Below are 21,369 nucleotides of genomic sequence, written 5' to 3' on the forward strand. Positions count from 1 at the left end.
CCTCCTAGATGTTGACTGAACAGTGATCCAAGGGCCTTCCTTATCTCCTCTCCGGCCCTGGAGCCCTTCCTAAGACAAAACAGGGCCATCTGTAGAAACATTTGCCCTAAGCCCTGGCTGTAAATTAGGCCATAGATAAGTTACAGTGAGAGGGAGTACCAAGTTATAGACCAAGGCAACTAAATTCAGAAAATTAAGACTCAGCCATGATTTGATGTCACTAACACAGTGCAGATAGACAGATAGACTACAAGCATGTCTTGAAGATATAAAAACTTGGATGACTTTAAATTTTCTGCTTCTAAATTCAGACAAGACAGAAGTTGTCGTCTTTGGACCGGAGTCTTTAAAAAAGAAACTGCTTAGTCAATCACTTAACCTGGATGGCATTAAATTGACCTCAGATAATAAAGTAAAAAACCTTGGTGTTAACTTTGACTAGGACATGTCATTTAAATCCCATATTAAACAGGTTTCTAGGATTTCCTTCTTTCACCTCCAGAACATTGCTAAAATTAGAAATATCCTGTCCAGGAGTGATGCTGAAAAACTAGTCCATGCATTTGTTACTTCAAGGCTGGACTATTGTAATTCTTTACTATCAGGATGTCCACAAAATGCAGTTAAAAGCCTTCAGCTGATTCAAAATGCTGCAGTAAGAGTTCTGATGAAAATTAAAAAGAGAGATCATATTTCTCCTATTTTAGCTTCCCTTCATTGGCTCCCTGTTAAATCCAGAATATAATTTAAAATTCTCCTCCTCACATATAAAGCCCTTAATGATCTAGCTCCATCATACATCAGATATCTGATTGGTCCATATGTTCCTAACAGAGCACTTTGTTCTCAGACTGCAGGTTTACTGGTGGTTCCTAGAGTCTCTAGAAGTAGAATGGGAGGCAGATCCTTTAGTTATCAGGCTCCTCTCCTGTGGAACCAGCTCCCAGTTTTAGTCCTTGAGGCAGACACCCTGTCTACTTTTAAGGCTAGGCTTAAAACTTTCCTTTTTGATAAAGCTTATAGTTAGAGTGGCTTAGGTTATCCTGAGCTATCTCTGTAGTTATGCTGCTATAGGCTTAGGCTGCTGGAGGACATAATGACCACTTTCACCCTCTTCACTACTTTCTCATACTACTCTCCAATTTTGCATCATTTGCTGTTATTTCAGCTTTTAACTTTGTTCTCTCTTTTCTCTTCCTAGAAGCTACACCTGGCCTGGCTCTGTGTCTACCTGTGACACCTTTCTGGAGAGGGTCATCATCCAAGCTTCTGCTGACAACAACTTAATGCTCACCTTCTACAGATGATCCACATGGTCCTGTCTTTCAGTGTTTAACCCTTTCTCTCTCCTAGACATGGCTACTGACTGAGCTTCTACTGTGACTAACTCTATGTTCTCTCTTTCAGACTCTAACCTTGAAAACTGGATCAGAGTTTATCTGTTCTTTCTTTCTAGATGAAACGACTAAAGGAGCTACATCCATTAACATTTACTTTTCCTTCCCATAGAAAGTACTCCTGGATCAGTGCTTCTTTGTTCTCTTTGTGTCTCTGCTCTGTTCTCTCAAACCTCCAGTCGGTCGTGGCAGATGGCCGCTCACACTGAGCCTGGTTCTGGTTCTGGTGGAGGTTTCTTCGTGTTAAAAGGGAGTTTTTCCTCTCCACTGTCGCTACATGCATGCTCAGTATGAGAGATTGCTGCAAAGTCAACACCAGTGACTGACTGAACTGTTCAATGGTTAGGATTAATTGGAATGAAGGAACCTGACTGGGAATCTGGATGATTTGATTGAATTGACTTTGAAAAGTGCTTTGAGACGACATGTGCTGTGAATTGGTCTATTTAAATAAAACTGAATTGAATTGAATTGAATGCGTACACATAAAAACGCTCACGCCCACTGCCAGTCCAACATCCCCCCACCAGAACACAGCATCTGAAGCTCATAAACAGAACAATGATCCCAAACACAGCATATTGATAACAACATGGCTAAAAAAGATAGAAAACTCAATGTGCTGAAGTGGTCCAGTCAAAGCCAAAACCTCGGTGTGACTGAAATACAGTCCAGAAACCTGAATGAACTGAAGCAACATTGAAAAGAATAGTGGAGCAAACTGATCATGTTAGAGAAAACCACTGCTGGGTTACTGCTGCTGGATGAAGGGGTGTACTTAGTTTTTAACACACAGCTTAACGATTTCAACTCCATTATTATTTTAAAAAATCTGTTGTGAGTTTAGATTTTATTAACTTCAGAACCTTTTTCCGACACAAAAGCTGACAGAGGGTGTACTTATTTTCATAATGGTGGAGGAGGTTGACAAGCAACATTGGTGCCTCTTTCCTGCTCAGCATAGATGCTGCTGTGAAGGATGTTGAAGTGTAGATGAACTAAGGGAAGAGATGGAGGTGGATTTTAGAGCTCTGCTAAGGTTCCCAGAGAACATCACCCCTGATCCCCAGAGACTCACTTTGTGAGATGATTCATACCTGCATCACATTTTAAAATTTCATTCCTCGTAACACCAGAAATCAGCCTGAGAGGCGATTTCCATACCTGAGATGAGACCCTGTTAGGATGAAGAGGAGGAAACCAGACTGACAGAAATAGAAGATAAAGCTGAAAGTGAGTAGATGCAGCTACAGGGAGGGACCAAACACTGAACACACAGATTCTGGTTCCACCTGTTCTCAAACCTCCCTCACATCCTCCTTCAACCTTCTCCTCCTCTGAAGGTATCAGAGCTAAATCTGCCCTTCCTGACATCCGTCGGTGAAAATGAAAGAAACAAACGAAGGTTAATTGAAATCTGAATCTCATGGACCTCCTGGCCTCCTTATTATCTAGAACATCCTCTCAGAGTCCTGTTGGGTTCAGACGTCTCTCTTCAGGTATTGTTTTATTGGAGGGTCAGCAGACACTTAATTACCATGGCAACCGCTTTCATCACGATGCAGAAACAGCTGAATGTCAAAGATCTGACACAGATTTCTGTCAGTGCTCAACGGCAGATGGAGAAAACAGTTAAGTAGAGTCGAACTGAGTCTCAGATCTGCAAATCTCAAGTGTTTAACTTGGGTCGGACCAGAACTCATGTAACTGAACTGTCTGATAACATCTACAACACTCAGAAACCTCTATCTCCAGATGCTGGAAAAGGACACAGATTTCACTTTGTCCAAAGGGATCAGAACATCTGGGTCAAATTCAGTCTTACAGATTCTAACAAAAGCTCAACATGGACCCATGTCAAGAGTCCAGAGTTTACAGAGTCCAAGAGATCTGGAACAACTCAACCAGAAAACACCTGACCCTCATCTGACCCTCAGCAGGTCATAAACGAGAAAACTGCAGCCTCAGATGAGCAGAACCACCGTGAATCCAAAACATTAAAGCACTGAATGAAAAATGTCCAAAATTTATCCCCATTTTATTTGATTCTGTTCCAGTTTTACTGTCATTTTATCCCAGTGTGGACCGGGTTCTGTCTTGGTACCATCCTCTTTTTTATCTCTGGTTTTACTCTGATTTTGTCCTACTTTGATTTGCATTTCAGTTTGTTTTTATCCTGTTTTAATCCCTGTTTGATGTTTTTAATTCTTATTTTATTCCATCTTTGGGACGGTTTACGTGCTGGTTCTACTGATCTTATCTCAGTTTAGTCGTGGTTTTATTCTGGTTTTATCCAGATTTTCTGGTGATTAAATCCCAGTTCTTCCCTGCTTTTCTGTCCTGGCTTCAGAACAATGATCTAAGAGCAGCAGCTGTTCCTGCCCATCAACCTGGGAAGGGTTAGAAGGTCATCTCCAAACCTTCTGAAGTCCATCATTCCACAGAGAGATTATTCCAAGGAAGAAAACATCTTTAGACAGCCGCCCATCTTCCCAGGAGTGGAGGTCCAAACAGATTCACCCCAAGAAATGATCTCCATCTCAGACTCCACAGCCCTCAGGTAGCAGTTTAAAGGTTAAAGTATGTTGGTACTCTAACCTTTAACCTCTTTCAGTTATTTGCATGGTTACAGTGACAACATTTAATGCACGTCTGGAACCCAGACTGTAGATCTGCAGGATCTTCAGCAGATGTCTGGTCAGCTGCCTCAGCAGCAACGTCTCTGGTTTCTTTCATCTCAACATGAAGTTTCCTTCAGGGAATCCATTGTTTTGCTTCTTCTACTGGTTGTTGTGGTTTTATGGATCTTCTGATTGGTTTGATGTTTGTTTCTGTAATTTTCATTCTGCACATTTAAATCCTGGTGGAGATCTTTTCGCTCTTTCAGGACTTTCTGGTCTGAGGTCTGAGCAGAAGAACCAACACTAAGACAAAGTGCTGCCTGCACAGAGGTGACGAAGATGGTGGTGTGTAGATGATGTTGAATGATGGACCTGTTGTAGAGAACTAGCATCATCAACAATAAGATGTTCACTTCCTGTGGAAACACCTCTAAATGACTCCAGGTGAGAGTGAAGTCATGTGACTACTCCTGCTTTACTTGAAGTCTCAGGAGGGTCCAACCTGTAGCTTTTCCTGACATTCCTCAGGTGTCCCGACATCAGATTAATCAGATTTATGGGTCCTTACCTCTCTTAGATAGCAGGATATTCCTCTGAGGGCTTCACCCATGGCAGTGGGTGAGGGCAGCTGGAGGAAGGAGAGACAAAGAACATCGTTAGGAAGCTTGGTCCAAACAGGCTCTTCTGACCTTCTGAAGGTCTGTCAAAGTTTACTCCTTTTTGCTGCTGATGACACTAGATGTTTATCTGAACGATGAAACGTCTCTCAAGTCTCTGCTGGATTTATTCTGTACAATGCACACAGAACGCCTGGAGAATCAGAATCTTTAGTGGATTGCAGAAAAGTCTGGATCACAGGAGGGAACATGAAGAAGCCATGTCTGGACATCTATTTAAAGACGGCAAGTTCTAAAAACAAATCAGATTCAGCTTCAAACTGTGGGGTTTTACCGGTGGTGGATGCTCCAGGCAGGTGTGGAAATGTTTGGTCTGGTTGGGTTTCATACGTTTCAGAGGAACTCGGGATTCTCCGATCAACTCATTATGGGTCAACTTGTCCTCATCGCAGACGGTCAACCTGAACAAAGACAGCAGTGGAGACATGGAGCTGTTAACATTTCATCACTCAGCAGATTATAAAAGGCCGCCTCTTTATTTTCATTATTAGTCAGCTTGGAGTTAGCAGCAGTCCCGGTTCTGTTTTGGGTTATTAGTTTGGGTTGTTGGTTTAGGTTTCAGGGGAGAAGGCTGAAACCAACAGCTGACTACATTGATCTTTGCTTTGAAATGAATCTTATTCATTCAACCTATTTTAAACTGTTGCATCTGTTGGGTTCTCATATGTTCGGAGTCCTTGGAGCCGGATCAGAACCTTTAACAGAACACGATCAGAGGAAGCAGGAAGATACAAGAAGAAGACAAGAAAAAACAAGGAAAAATTTGGAAAAGAGGAAAGATGAGAAGGAAAGAGAAAGTAAATGAATGAGGTGAGAGGAAATGTTGAAGGAAACAGGAAAGAAAAAGCGTGAAGGAGTTGAAAAACAGATCCCTGTAAAAAACAAAAATAAGAATCCAACAAATTAAAATTTCAGCTGTCCAAAAAATCCAGTTTAGTTTAACATCTTTCTGATGGTCCAGTTTAAGGTAACGAGCTTCCTGGTGCTGCTCAGCGATATTTGTTTGATATTTATTTGCAGAAATACTCAGATGATTCAGCAGTCGTGGGGTGGATCAGAGATGGACAAGAAGCTGAGTACAGGAAGGTGGTGGACCGCTTTGTGGCATGGTGTGGAAACAATCATCTCATCTTGAACATGACTAAAACAAAGGAGATGATTGTAGATTTTAAGAGAAACAGGAATAAGTCAAAAACTATTTCTATCATGGGAGAAGAAGTGGAGGTGGTGGAGGAGTATAAATACCTCGGTGTTCACCTGGACAACAGACTAGAGTGGAGATGCAACTGTGAAGCCATCTACAAGAAGGGACAGAGCAGACTGTACTTCTTGAGGAAGCTTAGGTCCTTTGGTGTTTCCAGCAAGATGCTGCATATCTTCTATAAGTCTGTTGTGGAGAGTGTGATCTCTTCTACCATCATCTGCTGGGGTAGCAGCATCAGAACCAGGGACTTAAAAAAGCTCAACAAGCTGATAAAGAAGGTTGGCTCTGTTCTGGAGACTCCTCTGGAACCTCTGGAGATCATTGTGGAAAGACGGATTCTTCATAAAATGAAGAACATTATGGAGAACCCTGAGCATCCTCTTCATCAGACTGTCCTACAACAACTGAGTGTCTTCAGATCTGCTGTAAGACAGACCTACAGGAGATCCTTCATGCCCACAGCCATCAGCATCTACAACAGCTCTGAAGAACCCTTGGATGATATGAGCTACAACAATATTTAATTTCCTTTTGGATTAATAAAGTATTTTTGAATTGAATTGAAGAACCAGAGATTTAAAAAATGCTGAGTCACTGATTGCTATGGTGATTCCCGCTGCTTTTAGGGAGCAGAATCAGTACCTGTGTGAAAATGAAAAGGTGTGTAAAAAGACCAGAACCTTGCCAGAACCTCCTGATGGGTTCACATGTTCATTTTCATTGGTCCACAGCCTTCCTGTATCAGATCTGACAAGTGAAACAGAACCTCCAGGTCCAGTTTCTATAAAATCATCCAGAACTGAAATCTACTGGGTGTAAATGAGAGTGTGGGCGTGTCTCTCTGCACTCTGGGCTCTGATTGGACAGAAAACCGATGGTCCTCCAGCAGTGGAGACACTGGCTGGAAGGAGACAGAAACACTTACGACTGAATGGAGAACCTGGACATGAGGAGATGAAGTTGTGGCCATGAAAAGAGGTTAAATCCAAAAGGTTCTGAATATTTCACCGGGTCAGCACCATCATCACGCTCTACGCTGAACATTCTGGGGAAAAAATCCCCAAACTTAAACAGTGAGTCCAGTGAAAGTCCAACTTTATGTGACCCAGTTAAAGTTTAAGTGATGATTCTGATGGAAAGGATGGCTGAGCTATAGAAATCTGTGCATAGAGATTGAAAGAGAAACCAAGAAGAAGACCAGAGGAGAACAATAACAAGAAGGAAATCATAAAAGTAAATAAAGCTTTCCTCTCAGGTTTTGGATCATAGATGTTCTCCTCTGGTTTCTCATCATTTATCATAAACTGCAGCCTCAGCTAGGCTGGTCTTTATTCTCACAATTAAATGAATAAAAGATGACATCTGAGCACCGTAAATGAATGTCAGGACGTCCCTTTGCTTGATTTATGGCTCTGAGTGAAGATCTCATTAAAGCAGTCATTGATCATTCCTGCTGTCTCTGACACACCTGAGCGTCTTCCTGTGCATGTCCTCCTCCGTGATCCCGAAGTAGGTGAGCGTTTCATTCCAGACAGGATTCAGGGAGTTTCGGATCGTCTTTGTTTTCAGCTTGTTGGCCTGAAACACAGAGGGACACGCAGAGACACACAGACACGTGTTGACAATCTATTAGACATCTTGGAGCGTAATTGTTGAGAAGATAAATGTTGCTTCCAGTTCCAGTTAAAGTCCCAGCTGTCCCAGTGTTCATGATTGTGATGATCAGACAGAAAAGGTTTTTACCCAGAATGCCACTCTAACAAACAGCCATTCAGCATGTATATGGTGTCTAGCGGTTGTCATGGAGACCTAGAAGCCCAGTAGGACACTTCTGGCCCAGCAGTTCTCTAGCAGAGACCTGTAGATGTCCTCCTCACTGTGTGTGGTGGACTATCAACGTTTTCCTTATTGCTCTGACTGTAGATGTGGAGCAGAGTCAAAACTTCAACATGCAGGGATGTTCTCTGGTCTTTCCCATTTTAACAGAAAGTCTCACATTATTTATATCCCAGAAAAAGAGGAAATTGTTGATTAAAATAAAAGTTCCTTAAAATCTGATAACTTTTAAAAAGTGCTGAATAGAAGCTCAGTTAAATTGATTTTAAAGGGCTGCTGGTAAATGTAAGACTGATTGTGAAGTTTTTATTAAATTATATTAAAATTAAAATTAGCGGCCTTCGACATCCAGCAGCTGCTGACACCAGCTGAACTCAAAGAACTGGACTGGGTCTCTGGACCTGTGGCTCGGACTTCCATCTTCCAGGTCAGTGGATGGGGAAACTCTCAGCACAGGTGGTTGACCCGAGTTTATGGTCGTTCTCTCCAGGGAGGCAGAGACCATTTCAGCAGGCGCTGGATGGTTGGTAGTTCCTCACTGGGATCCCAGAACCAAACTGGACACGGAACAAAATGCTCCCAAACAAAGTTTCAGACAGGTAATGATTCGTTGGTGCCGACCGAATCATTTATACTATGATTAAGCTTGTGTTTGTGTGGATCAGGCTTCTGCTGTCAGTTCTGTGGTTCTGTTGCTAGTCTATGACTTCGGCCCTGTTTCCAAGACAACGATCCATTTTGTTCTCGTTTCTGTGAACACGACAATGTTTTAATTGCAAACCTTGTTTATGAAACGGGGAGAATATAAGAACGTTGTTGGAGAACCGTCGATAGATTCTAAAGAGTCAGCTGCTGTAAGTAGTCTGCAAGCAGCCATTGTTGATCTCTTCTTCTTCTGTGGTTTTAAACTAGTCGGCAGCCGTTATGTTGTGTGCGTGCGCAATAATATCGTCATACTCCCCATTTTCCCGCCTACATGACAACAGAAACCGAGACGTTTTCAAAGCTTTACACTCTAGGACCCGTTGGGCCGTTTTCAGAGAAATTGTGCATGCGCCGTTGTCGTGGAAACCGGTCAGCATCTCTACCAGGTGAGCAAATAGTAACCGAGTAGGGTTGGGTCCAATTAGTGTGGAAGGTGCTGTTAGGATATATTTCCCAATTAGAAATCCCTAAAGACCTGCAGCCTAAGGAGTTAATACAGAGTTCTGACTCAGGAGAATAAATGCACACAACACTTCTCAGCTTTGTGTTTTTATAAAACGTAAAATGAGACACCACTTCATAATTCTGCAGCAGTGTATGTTGGTAAAGTGTGTGGCTAGAACTGGTTCTGAATATTTTTGTGAGACACTGTCACCAGATCCACTGCCATCCAGGGCATCAGATCCAGAAAGCCTGGAGTTATTAAAAACATGCATTTCCAGGTTAATGTGAGATGATTTTCTTCAGGTTTTCTGCTTATTGCGCTGCTTTTCTGGGTGTAAAATTTACATTAAGTGTCCTGTGCTGATGAAGCGTTTCGGTTTTGGGTCAGAAGTCATTGAAAAGCCATGAAATCTTCTTCCCTTACAGGCGATGTGCAGAGAATATCAACCCAGGATAGACTCATTTTGGGTCAGATGGAAACCGATTCATCTGCTGTTGTATGAACTGCCAAAAACATCTCATCTGTGAAGCAGTGACTTTATGTTGGTTTTATTCTATTTCAATAGTTTTCAATTTCAGTCCCAGGGTTGCTATTAGTCTAGAAACATGTGGAAACCTGTGGAGCTCCTGATGTTTATGGTCCAGGTCTGAAGAAATCACCTGACAGTAGAGGCTTATTTCCATCTGTTGACTTCCCACTCATTCACAGCCGGTGACAATGGGGTGGGGGGTCTGTGAAAAATTCATGTTCCTCAAACTTTCTAGACTTTAGGACGGAAGTAGATGCACTGATTACCTGATCACCTGTTATACCAGGAGCAGGAGCGTACAGGTGTGGTTCAGGGGCAGTTCGTCATACGAGCCACTGCCCAGGGCGGCATTAGAAGGGGCACCAGATTAATTAATAAATGTATCTGTCAGTTTCACCCTGAGTGAGCCTTCTAGCATGTTTTTGCATGTGCTGCCAATGGGGAGTGAGCGCCCCCATATGGTGAGTAGGTACCGCATGCTAACAGAGAGTATGTCGCTTCATGATTTCCTGAATTTTGATTGGTTTTCAGGAATCAGAATCAGAATCAGAATCAGAAAAGCTTTATTGCCAAGTAAGTTTTTGGACATACAAGGAATTTGTTTTGGCGTAGTCGGTGCAATACAATACAAATGAAACAGTATAAACATATCTACAATATAATATAAATATAAGTGCACAGTTTTAAGTGAGTGAGAGTAAATATAGAGCAGTATAAGATGCAAGAGCAATACAACAGTGCAGGTGATCATTGTGCAAGTAAAGCAGGAGTCCAAGCTGAGTGTTAATATAACTCATAGAGTTACAGGTTACAGGTGTCCTGTCAGCAAAAAAAGGGGGGGTGTGGGGGAAAGGGAGAGTGTCAGGGTGGTTTCTGGGCTTTGTTAACCAGGCTGGTGGCAGATGGGAAAAAACTGTTCTTGTGGCGTGAGGTTTTGGTCCGGATGGACCGCAGCCTCCTGCCAGAGGGGAGAGTCTCAAAGAGTCTGTGACCGGGGTGGGAGGGATCAGCCAGAATCTTCCCGGCCCGCTTCAGGGTCCTGGAGGTGTACAGTTCCTGGAGCGACAGTAGACTGCAGCCAATCACCTTCTCAGCAGACCGAATGACACGCTGCAGCCTGCCCTTATCCTTGGCTGTAGCAGCGGCGTACCAGATGGTGATGGAGGAGGTGAGGATGGACTCAATGATGGCTGTGTAGAAGTGCACCATCATAGTCTTTGGCAGGTTGAATTTCTTCAGCTGCCGCAGGAAGAACATCCTCTGCTGGGCTTTCTTGATGAGGGAGCTGATGTTTGGCTCCCACTTGAGATCCTGGGAGATGATGGTTCCCAGGAAGCGGAAAGATTCCACAGTGTCAATTGTGGAGTCACAGAGGGTGATGGGGGCAGGTGGGGCTGGGTTCTGCCTGAAGTTCACAACCATCTCCACTGTCTTTAGAGCGTTGAGCTCAAGGTTGTTCTGGCTGCACCAGTCCAACAGATGGTCCACCTCCCATCTATACGCGGACTCGTCACCATCAGAGATGAGTCCGATCAGGGTGGTGTCGTCCGCAAACTTCAGAAGCTTGACAGACTGGTGACTGGAGGTGCAGCTGTTGGTGTACAGGGAGAAGAGCAGAGGAGAGAGAACACAGCCTTGGGGGGAACCGGTGCTGATGGTCAGGGAGTCAGAGACGTGCTTCCCCAGCCTCACGCGCTGCTTCCTGTCAGACAGGAAGTCAGTGATCCACCTGCAGGTGGAGTCGGGCACACTCAGCTGGGAGAGCTTCTCCTGTAGCAGAACTGGGACGATGGTGTTGAAGGCAGAGCTGAAATCCACAAACAGGATCCTGGCATAGGTTCCTGTGGAGTCCAGGTGCAGGAGGATGAAGTGAAGGGCTAGGTTGACTGCATCATCTACAGACCTGTTGGCTCTGTAGGCAAACTGCAGGGGGTCCAGGAGGGGGTCGGTGATGTCTTTTAGGTGTGAGAGCACAAGGCGCTCAAAGGACTTCATCACCACAGAGGTCAGGGCGACAGGTCTGAAGTCATTAAGCCCTGTGGTCCTTGGCTTCTTGGGAACAGGGACGATGGTGGAGGACTTGAAGCAGGCTGGTACATGACATGTCTCCAGTGAGGTGTTAAAAATGTCTGTGAAGACTGGAGACAGCTGATCAGCGCAGTGCTTCAGGCTGGCTGGTGAGACAGAATCCGGACCAGCAGCTTTCCGGGGGTTCTGTCTCCTGAAGAGTTTGTTGACGTCCCTCTCCTGGATGGAAAGAGCCGTCCTCGGCGTGGGTAGGGGGCTGGTGGGGGGGAACTTCAGGGTGGGGGTTGGAGGTGCCAAGGCCCCTCTTGAGGTTGGGGAGGTGGGGGTGGTGGATTGTGGCTGCAGCTGTTGGGGGGCGTCGTGGGAGATGGTTGCAGGACTGTCCCTTTGTCTTTCAAAGCGGCAGTAGAACTCGTTCAGGTTGTTGGCGAGGCGTTGATGGAGTGGGGGGCTTTCGGCTTGTAGTTGGTGATTTGCTTGAGCCCTTTCCAGACAGACGCAGAGTCGTTGGCTGAGAACTGGTTTTGGAGCTTCTCAGAGTACAGTCGTTTGGCCTCTTTCACTGCCTTGCCAAACTTGTACTTTGCCTCTCTGTATATGTCTTTGTCCCAACTCCTGAAGGCCTCTTCCTTATCCAGTCTTAACCTTCTGAGTTTAGCTGTGAACCAGGGTTTGTCGTTGTTGTAACTCACCCTGGTGCATGATGGTACACAGCTGTCCTCACAGAAGCTGATGTAGGAAGTCACAGCCTCTGTGTACTCGTCCAGACTGTTGGTAGTAGTCCTGAACACATCCCAGTCTGTACAGCCTAAACACGCCTGGAGATTCTCCACAGCCTCACTGCTCCACTTCCTTGTCGTCCTCACAACAGGTTTGCAGAGCTTTAGTTTCTGCCTGTATGCAGGAATCAGGTGGACCATGATGTGGTCGGATTGGCCCAGTGCAGCACGTGGGACGGCGTGATAAGCGTGATGATGGAGATGATGTCTTCATAAGGTGGGAGGGTTTTTGTGGATGTTTGGATTACCTAGTGGAGCCAGCTCTGTCAGCTCGGGCTGACAGCTGTTTGGTTCTGTTCATTTCTGGTAGTAAAGTTTTAATATCTCTGCCTCATATCAGTGACAATATGGATGGAAATATGAGCACTAAATAAAAGCATAAATCTTTCAATCAGAAAGTTGTGGGTTTGATTCCAGCTTCCACCTGCCTCACGTCGACCTTTAGCAGCAGAATTATGAAATATAAAACTAACTTACTGGTTTTATTAAACAGTTTCTACATATGTAAACCTTGCTGTTGGTCAGAGCGGATTGTGATGGTCTGGTCTAGTGTGCTGCTGGTTGTCACCTTCACATGGAACCTCCTGCTTCTACCACACACAGAACTTTGAACTTGGACTCACCTTACTGGCTCCAGGCAGCAGGTGCAGTTTGACGTACGGATCAGCTAAACCATTAAAGTCCATCGGCTTCAGACCCTGAAAAACAACAACAGTTTGTATGAATATTAATGGAAGATATGAAAGAGACACCAGTGAGAGTTCTTCTCTGACGGGTGCCCACAGCATGCTCGATCCAAGTGTCGACCTAATCAGTGAGAGCTCCATGAGAAATTATTCCTAACTCTCTTTCAACAGCTCTGACATTTGCAGCAGATACCCTAACTCTAGTGAAGCTGCCAGGCTGTGGCCTTTCAGAGGTGCCTGACATGACAGATATGATCATTCTGGGATGTGCTGGGAAGACGATTCCACTCAGTTTTTTCAGCCTCTGTGTTAATTTCCCCAAATGCATTTATTTCTGTATTTAAGGTTTTTTTTTGGCTAAAATTTTATACAAAAATCTTTCCACAGTTCAGACCTGAATCTGATAGAGAATCTGTGAACAGAGTTAAAGATTAGGGTGATGGCAAGGAGGCCTTCCAAGCTCAAAGATGTGGAGCTCATCACCAAAGATTAATCATCAAAATACCAGAGGACACCTGCAGAAAGCTGTCAGATGTCAGGCTTCTTTTCTATCCTAATTGTTGAATAAAATAATTAAATTAATGTTATATGTGTTTTAAAAAGTGATTGCTTCATGTGTAATCCATCTAGTCTGGAAGATGAGTGGATGGAAACCTCCTACTGAAACTGTATTTATGTCTGATAATGTATCTATCAGCCAGTTTTTCCATCTTATTTTCCTGAACAGCTGATGAAGCTTTTACCAGGCAGGTCTTTAATTTGTTTACATTAACGGGGGAGAAATCTCATTTTTCCCCTGGAGACGGAGAAGCTCTGGACACAGCAGGCAGCCTCGACTTCATCTGAAAGAAGATTTTGATGCCTGAGGGAGAAATGACACTGACATTTAGGGAGCCACTTAAAGACCAAAACAAAATAAAAACACCTGAAAAATGAAGAATATAGATTGCTGAGTGACAGAATGAGCTGAAATTATCTGCAGTACCTGGAGAAAGAAAGCAATCTCCTCCTGAGTTGTGTTAGGGTGATGTTCTGTAATGTTGCTGTTAAGGTGGGACAGGAACACGATTTAAACCGGTCCAGTAACATTTGTGCCAGGACTGTTTCACTGGGAGTGAGACATGAAAGGAGCTTCATCAGAACTGGGTTTTCTTCAGCAGTTACAGTGGTACCAGAAACATCTCAGGAGATGCCGCTAAAATGTTACTGAGATGTTTCCAATCTTCTGATCCAGAACCAGCTGCTGAAAATGTTCTGGATCTGATCTCTGCTGGTAGCCTAGGCACCATGCAGAATTATTCACACCCTTCGAACTTTTGATCTTTTTTCTCCGTTCCAACAACAAACGTTGGTGGATTTCTTGGGATTTTCTGCAGCTGTTCTGTTTCTACCCTCAGAGGTTATTTAGAGAACATCAGAGAACAACCAGCATCATGGAAACCAAAGAACACAGACGACAGGTCAAGGAGAAAGTTCTGGTTCAGTCAGGGTCAGGTTCTACAACATCCCAAACTTTGAACATCTCCCAGAGCTCTGTTCAATCCATCATCTGAACATGGACAGCACCTGCAGACCTACCAAGACATGGAAGTCCATCTAAACTGACTGGCTGGCATTGGTAAATGGATCCAGATAGTTGGTTCTGCCACTGCAAAAACAGGATCAGCTCTGTTCCAGTGTTTATAGAGCTTTATAAACAATAATAATCAGTAAATCAAATCTTAAAATGAATTCTGTAGCAAACTAGCAGCCAGTGGTGTGAAGGCCCATGAAGGTTGGATTGATCTAAACCTTCGTACAAGGAGCTACAGTGATCCAAGCGAGCTGAAATAAATCATGAAGAACTTTCTCCGATGGTCTGGGAGAAAGAGACATGAAGGTCTGAGTCTTGGCTGAAGAAAAAGCTCGATTTTACAATGGTGTTGATGTCAAATTTCAGATTTTAGCCTGATATACATGTCAAATATTAATTACGCAAATATAGGAATGTGTTTAAAAAGTGTAAATAAGGTATAAAAAATGTATATTTTTTCATCAGTAACAAACTTGTTGGTTTTTCTGTAGATTTGAAGCTAATTTAAGGAACGGAGGTGATTAGTGGTGATGAGTTTTATTCATGCAACACAGGCTGGATCATGAAAACATTAACAGCAGAAATATCCACAGTGTTTCTGCAGGGTTTAATGTGAACAAACTGCATCGTCAGAGAGAGAGAGACCTTTATGATGTCCATGAAGTTTTCACAGCTGCATCTGATTTAGCCACGGTGTGTTTGACTTTAGAGACTTTGGTCTCCAGAACGTTGATCTAGAACAAACCTGTTTGTGAATTAGAAGGTCTCACGGACTCTGGGTTGAACGCAGGTGCAAGTAGCTTTGTGAATTTCCCCCTGGAAGGTTTCTGGACACAGATGCTTGTGAATGACTGTAGTTGGTACCTATGAGTTAAAAAAGCTAATCGGACCCCAGCCTGATGTCTGACCCTGACCTGGTTCAGCAGCACAGAATCCGATGCTTTTCCACACGTTTCTCGTTGAAAACTAGGTTAGATGTCAGATGACTGGGAACGATGCAGCTGCAATGGGGACACCTTCAAGAAATGATCTGTTTAGGCCTAGAACCTTTTCCTGAACTGGATTTTCAGAACCTTTATTGCATACAGGTGTAGATTGCTCTGAGAGGACAAAGCATAATTCTAATTGCTCTTCATGCTATTTGGACCTGCTGTGGTCCTTGTGATTTTGCCTAAGTCAAAAACTTTGCATTATTTTCACAGATAAAAATCTGGGTTACCATGGGATCAGCGGATCAAGACTGTTTCCATGGAAACCGGGGAAATCGAGAAATGATTAAGAACCGTTTGGTGGATCTTTGGGAATAATGCAGCAGAATATATTGTACTGAAATGAACTTTTAGAACCTCCTGGTGGATTGGTTTGGGTTTCATGCAGTGGCAGGTGAAGGCTGCTTGAGAAAGTCTCTACCTTCTGAAGGTGTCTCTAGAGCCCAGAAGCTCCCGTAGATCCTGCATGCACAAAGCTTTGTTTCTTATGTGTTAAGCATGTCGGACTGATGGAGGTCCAAATCTGGAGGCTGCGTTGTTGGTAAACAACCACAAAAAAAAGATCCAACTTCTTTCAGCTGAGTCTGGATCTGCTGACTAAACCTGAATGGTCTTTTCTACTTCTAGTGGAATCAACATCTGCTTTTAAACAGAAAATGACCTTCTGAAGAAGTTTGAAGAAGATCTTAATAAATTACAGACCTATATCCAATCTTCCATTCTTATCTAAAATTCTTGAGAAAATAGTTGCTAATCAAATGTGTGAACATTTATACAGCAATGACCTGTTTGAAGAGTTTCAGTCAGGTTTCAGAGCTCATCATAGCACTGAAACAGCTCTGCTGAAAGTCACTAATGATATTCTTATGGTCTCAGATAATGGACTTGTGTCTGTTCTGGTTCTGTTAGATCTCAGTGCTGCTTTTGATCCAGTCGACCATAATATTCTCTTAGAAAGGCTGGAATATGCTGTAGGGATCAGGGGAACAGCGCTAGGCTGGTTTAAATCTTATCTGTCTGACAGATTCCAGTTTGTTCATGTAAATGATAAATCATCTTTAAACTCCAGGGTTAATTGTGGAGTACCACAGGGTTCAGTACTTGGGCCAATTCTCTTTACTATATATATGCTTCCAATAGGTCAAATTATCAAGCAGCATAGAATAACTTTTCACTGTTACGCTGATGATACTCAGCTTTACTTATCCATAAATCCTGATGAGCCCAACCAGTTAGATAGACTACTTTTGTTTTTTTCTTTCTGCTCTCGGTGGAGGAGGACGCTTTTTCTCTGTCTCCCGCACCCCCTCCCATATCTGCCCTGCTTCAGCTCTGTGTCTTGTCTTCTTTTTGAAGCCTCTTCTTGCATATCTTCCAAATTCTTAGTTATGGATTTGGTCAGCTGGTCTCTCAATGCAATCTTCAGTTTTATAAATAAACTGAATTGAATTTAATTGAGTTTGTGTGTTGCCCTGAGATGGACTGGCGACCTGTCCAGGGTGACCCCGCCTCTCACCCATAGACTGCTGGAGATAGGCACCAGCTCCCCCGCAACCCACTATGGAATAAGCGGTAGAAATGACAGAATTTTATTTAATTTAATTGCAGCTAAAATCACTCTGACAGGGACAGTTCTGTGCATGGTCAGAACCAGCCAGCAACTTTGAGCAGATGTTCACATTTAGATCTGATTTCAGGTTATCTGGTAAGAAAAGAGCGAAGAAGGTCGTAGATGTTCACTCCAAAAATTAAACCTGAACAGAAATATCGATCTCGGCAGGATTTGGAGCTTTAAGTTGTGCAGCTTCTATATCCTCAGTTGTTTATGTTGTAAATCAAACTGGATCTGGTTGGACCCGACTGACATCAGGACTGTGGGGTACCAGGTCTACTTTCATGGATCCAGTGCTTGTCTAACCAAAGCAGAAACTACAGTATGTTCATGTTCTCAGCTCAGTGTTAAGCTTGTTCTAAGCCCAGAGTGGACTGCAGAGCTGTCTTTTAGATGTTCATGGACAAGGTCTCAAGATGTCTTTGTAGGGAGGAGGAAGCTTGGGATCTTTACTTTCTGGGGGTGGTACTGTTTGTCTCCTTCAAACCACGACCTTCAGCGTGCATCAGAGATGTTTGCAAATCAGTGTGTTGCATTAGCTGAGGCCTTTAAAACACATTGGACACATGTTGCTGAGGTGGACTGGGAAAGAACAGAACACTGGACCTGAGCTGTGGATAGTTTTACCACAAGCATCAACACCTCTGGACAGAACATTTCAAAAAGGACCGGTGAGAGTGTGCCATAAAACATCTGATGATGTTCTTCAGTCTGAGGCCATCATTCTCAGCTGGAAAAGGGCTGGAAAATCCTGGACATTTGATTTTGGAGAGGTTCTGGGAGTATAGACACTGGGACGGATCCAGAACTTCCAGGATGGGTGCTTATATCCCGTCTGACCTGGGACCTAAAATAGGTCCTTCAGGAGGAGTTGGAGGATATTACTGGAGAGAACAGGATGTCTGGCTCCCCTTCTGAGCTTGATGTTCAATAAGAAACATCTGGGCTAAGCTAAAATGCAAGGTTCTGCAGAAGCAGACAACCTGACCCTCGGTATTAAGCTGGAGGAGATCATGAGGAATCCAACTGCAGGTATGGGGATCAGCAGGCAGTTCTTGGGTTGAAGTATCAGGTCTGGGTCACCATCAAGGTGTTTTTGATGGATGTGGTTCATCTAATCAGCTCATAACCAAAGACCAAAATTTATTAAGTCCGAGTCATTCTTAATAAAAAGCAGGATCTCAAACAGAACCACCCACAGAACATCATCAGAACCTTCGCTCTTGATTCTGCAGCATCAGATGGAGGTGTTGCTGATTTTCAACCAGGTGGAAGAGGATCAACATGGACTGTTAGGCATCAGCAGATTGTTCTTTCATTTATTCTCATCTCAAAGATTGAAACTCAGGTTTTTGAGCACAAAGCATAAAATTAAATTACACTAAATACATGACTACAAAAATCCAAATGCATTCAGGCAACTATTTCCCGATCTGGTACCACTAACACCCGTTATCAAGGTTTATCCCCATATCCTCCCACCTGCTCCTCACACCGGCCGCCTGAGGCGTCACTGCTTCCTGTCTCACCTTTTAACATTTAACACCTGCTCTGAGACCATTACCCATGAGTTCAACGTCGCCACGAGACTCCAAGTGAACTATATGCTGATCAGCACACACTGACACCTCCATACATCTCCATTACTGCTGTTTACCTGTTAGTAATGGAGACGGATTCAGCCAAACAGCAGCAGAAACACAGCAAAGACCATAACTGCTTCATAACTGTTCCGCTCTGGAACAAACCGCCTGAAAACCTGAGATGTTCAGAGACAGTTAGTTCCTTTAAATCAGGACTGAAAACATTTTGCTTTACAGCACTTTTTCATCTACGGAGTCCGCGACAGGACATGGTGAGGTGTTGAAGATGTCTGCTAACACCTCAGACAGCTGATGTACGCAGTCCCTCAGTCCCTGCCCTGGGATGTTGTCGGGGCCTGCAGCCTTGCAGGGGTTCATTCCCTGCAGGGTCTTCCTCCCGTCTGCTGTGGTCACACTGAGGGGCAAGTCACCAGGTGGTGGTGTAAGTCTGGTGCTGGGGTGGGTGTTAGGGCCTTCAAAGCGGGCATAGAACCTGTTGAGTGCATCTGGCGGAGTACATTGGCCATTGTGCATCCCTGGTGTTGCAGTCTGTGATGCACTTGATGACCCTCCACATGAGCCACAGAGCTCCACTCATCTCTGATCCTGTTTGTGGTGTTGTGGAACCACTGAGTGGGAGGTAGATGGATTACAGCTTCTAAAATATCTCAATTAATCCATTTTGGAATATCATACCAGCTGGGATGTTCTGGTGTCCATACAGGGAGAATCAGTTATTAATCTACAAAAAAAAAAACAGAGTAAAAGAGTCGTTTGATGCAGAGTTTCCTCACCTTGGCTCGAAGCATGGTGCAGTGCAGCTCGCTGGAGCTCTGGTCGTATCTAAGCTCGAACTCCAGCGTTCCCAGAGCAGCTGAGGAAACATAGAGAGGAGGCACAAGATTACCATAACACATAAAAACAGCACAATTTACAGGCATCGCTTCACTGGGCAGGAAAAATGGCAGCATTCACAGCTTGCCAGAACAAACCGAGGGCATGCAGAATAACAGAGGAAAAGATCAGGCATATGAAGCATTCAGAGGACAGAAATCCAATTTAGTGGAGCAGCAGCTGTCACACGAATCCAAACACATCACATGTCAACATGTTAAATCCTCCCAAAGCCAGAGCAAACATATTCTTCTGTTACAACCATGCAAACACACTGATACAAACAGAATCCTACACACTGAACCACCTGATGTTCTCCTGGTATTCTTATATAACATCACACACACAGCATGGCATGATGATTCACACAGATCAGGAACTTCTTTCAGGAAACATAAATAAACCAACAATTACACAACTCAGCGTTTAAATATTAAACCACAAGCTGCAGTAAAATGTCCCATTTATGTCCAAAACTTCTCAGACAGGGCTGCACGGTGGCGCAGTTGGTAGCACTGTTGCCTTGCAGCAAGAAGGTCCTTGGTTTGATTCCTGGCCTGGGGTCTTTCTGCATGGAGTTTGCATGCATTCATTGCATGCATGCATTGCATTTGCATTCCTCCCACAGTCCAAAGACATGCCTGTTAGGTTAATTGGTAACTCTAAATTGCCCTTAGGTGTATGAATGAGTGTGTGCTTGGTTGTTTGTGTGTTGCCCTGCGATGGACTGGCGACCTGTCCAGGGTGTAACCCGCTTCTTGCCTATAGACTGCTGGAGATAGACACCAGCTCCCACGCAACCCACTATGGAATAAGCAGTAGAAAATGACTGACTGACTGACTGACATCTCAGACAGCTGCCCCTTTTCCCAGGTGTGGACGTCCTAGCAGATTCAGCCCAAGGTCAGAGCATGAAGCTTAAAGAAATGACCCAGGATGTCCATCTCAGACTCTACAGGGTCAGCTAGCAGGTTAAAGGTTAAAGGTCATGACACTGAGCCAGAATGGCTGCTTGGAAGGAAAAATCATTTTCAGATGAGACCAAAGCGGAGATGTTTAACCGTAATGCACAACGCCATGGTGGAGCAAACCAAACCCAGCAGACCAGTACAAACAATTTATACCAAATGTCAAGCTCTGTAGTAGAGGGTGATGATCTGGGCTTAATTTGCAGCCACATGACCTGAACACCTCCCAGTTACTGAGTGGACCATGATCTCCTCTGTGAACTGAAGTATCCTAGAGTCTATTTTAAAGCGCCTGTGACGCTTTTCACTCAAATGCGGATATTGAAAGGAAATATCTTAATATTTAAGAAACTGGGTAGCAATTGATATCATATTAGCATTAAAGACGTTATAAAAGACAATTGTGTGACAAAATAAGCATATTTTCGTTGTTAAATTTTGTGAGTCCAAAGTCGCCAGGAAGTGACATCAGAAGGGAAGTCTCTGGTCATTCATTGTGTGAGCCTCAAACGGTTCAGGTAGAAGCCAAGTTGTGTTAAAAACAGCGTTAATATGGTGAAACGGTGCATTGCTGGTGGTGACAACAACAGTCTGCACTACTTTCCTGAAGGGAAGAGGATCAGAGCTGCCTGGATCAGAGCTGGAAAACTGAGGAGGAACAGATGGGCTGGTCCCACCAAGCACAGCCAGGTGTGATCCGAGGACTTCTCAGCAAACTGCTTCGAACAAGAAAACCTCTGAATTCACCAGAGAAATGATGTCAGAGGTCAGATATCTGACAGAAGAAGGAGGATGTTGAAGCCGAGTCTATAGCCTCGCTGTTCAGAGCATCTGATGGGAAAA

General features: G+C 43.9%; 1 protein-coding gene across 2 annotated transcripts in view; it reads right to left on the minus strand.

Moving 5' to 3' along the window:
- LOC124864113 (double C2-like domain-containing protein alpha) overlaps nt 1-21,369 on the minus strand; it is an 80,094-nt gene that overhangs the window by 28,088 nt on the left and 30,637 nt on the right. For both annotated transcript variants that reach the window (XM_047358742.1, XM_047358743.1), the window contains exons 3-7: nt 19,459-19,538; nt 12,845-12,919; nt 7,368-7,477; nt 4,970-5,096; nt 4,587-4,646 (exon numbers count right to left, since the gene is read on the minus strand). In XM_047358742.1, coding sequence (XP_047214698.1) covers nt 4,587-4,646; nt 4,970-5,096; nt 7,368-7,477; nt 12,845-12,919; nt 19,459-19,538 — 452 coding nt within the window. The remainder of the gene's footprint in view (nt 1-4,586; nt 4,647-4,969; nt 5,097-7,367; nt 7,478-12,844; nt 12,920-19,458; nt 19,539-21,369) is intronic.

The sequence above is a fragment of the Girardinichthys multiradiatus genome, chromosome Y (genome assembly GCF_021462225.1).
Source record: "Girardinichthys multiradiatus isolate DD_20200921_A chromosome Y, DD_fGirMul_XY1, whole genome shotgun sequence".
Classification (NCBI taxonomy): domain Eukaryota; kingdom Metazoa; phylum Chordata; class Actinopteri; order Cyprinodontiformes; family Goodeidae; genus Girardinichthys; species Girardinichthys multiradiatus.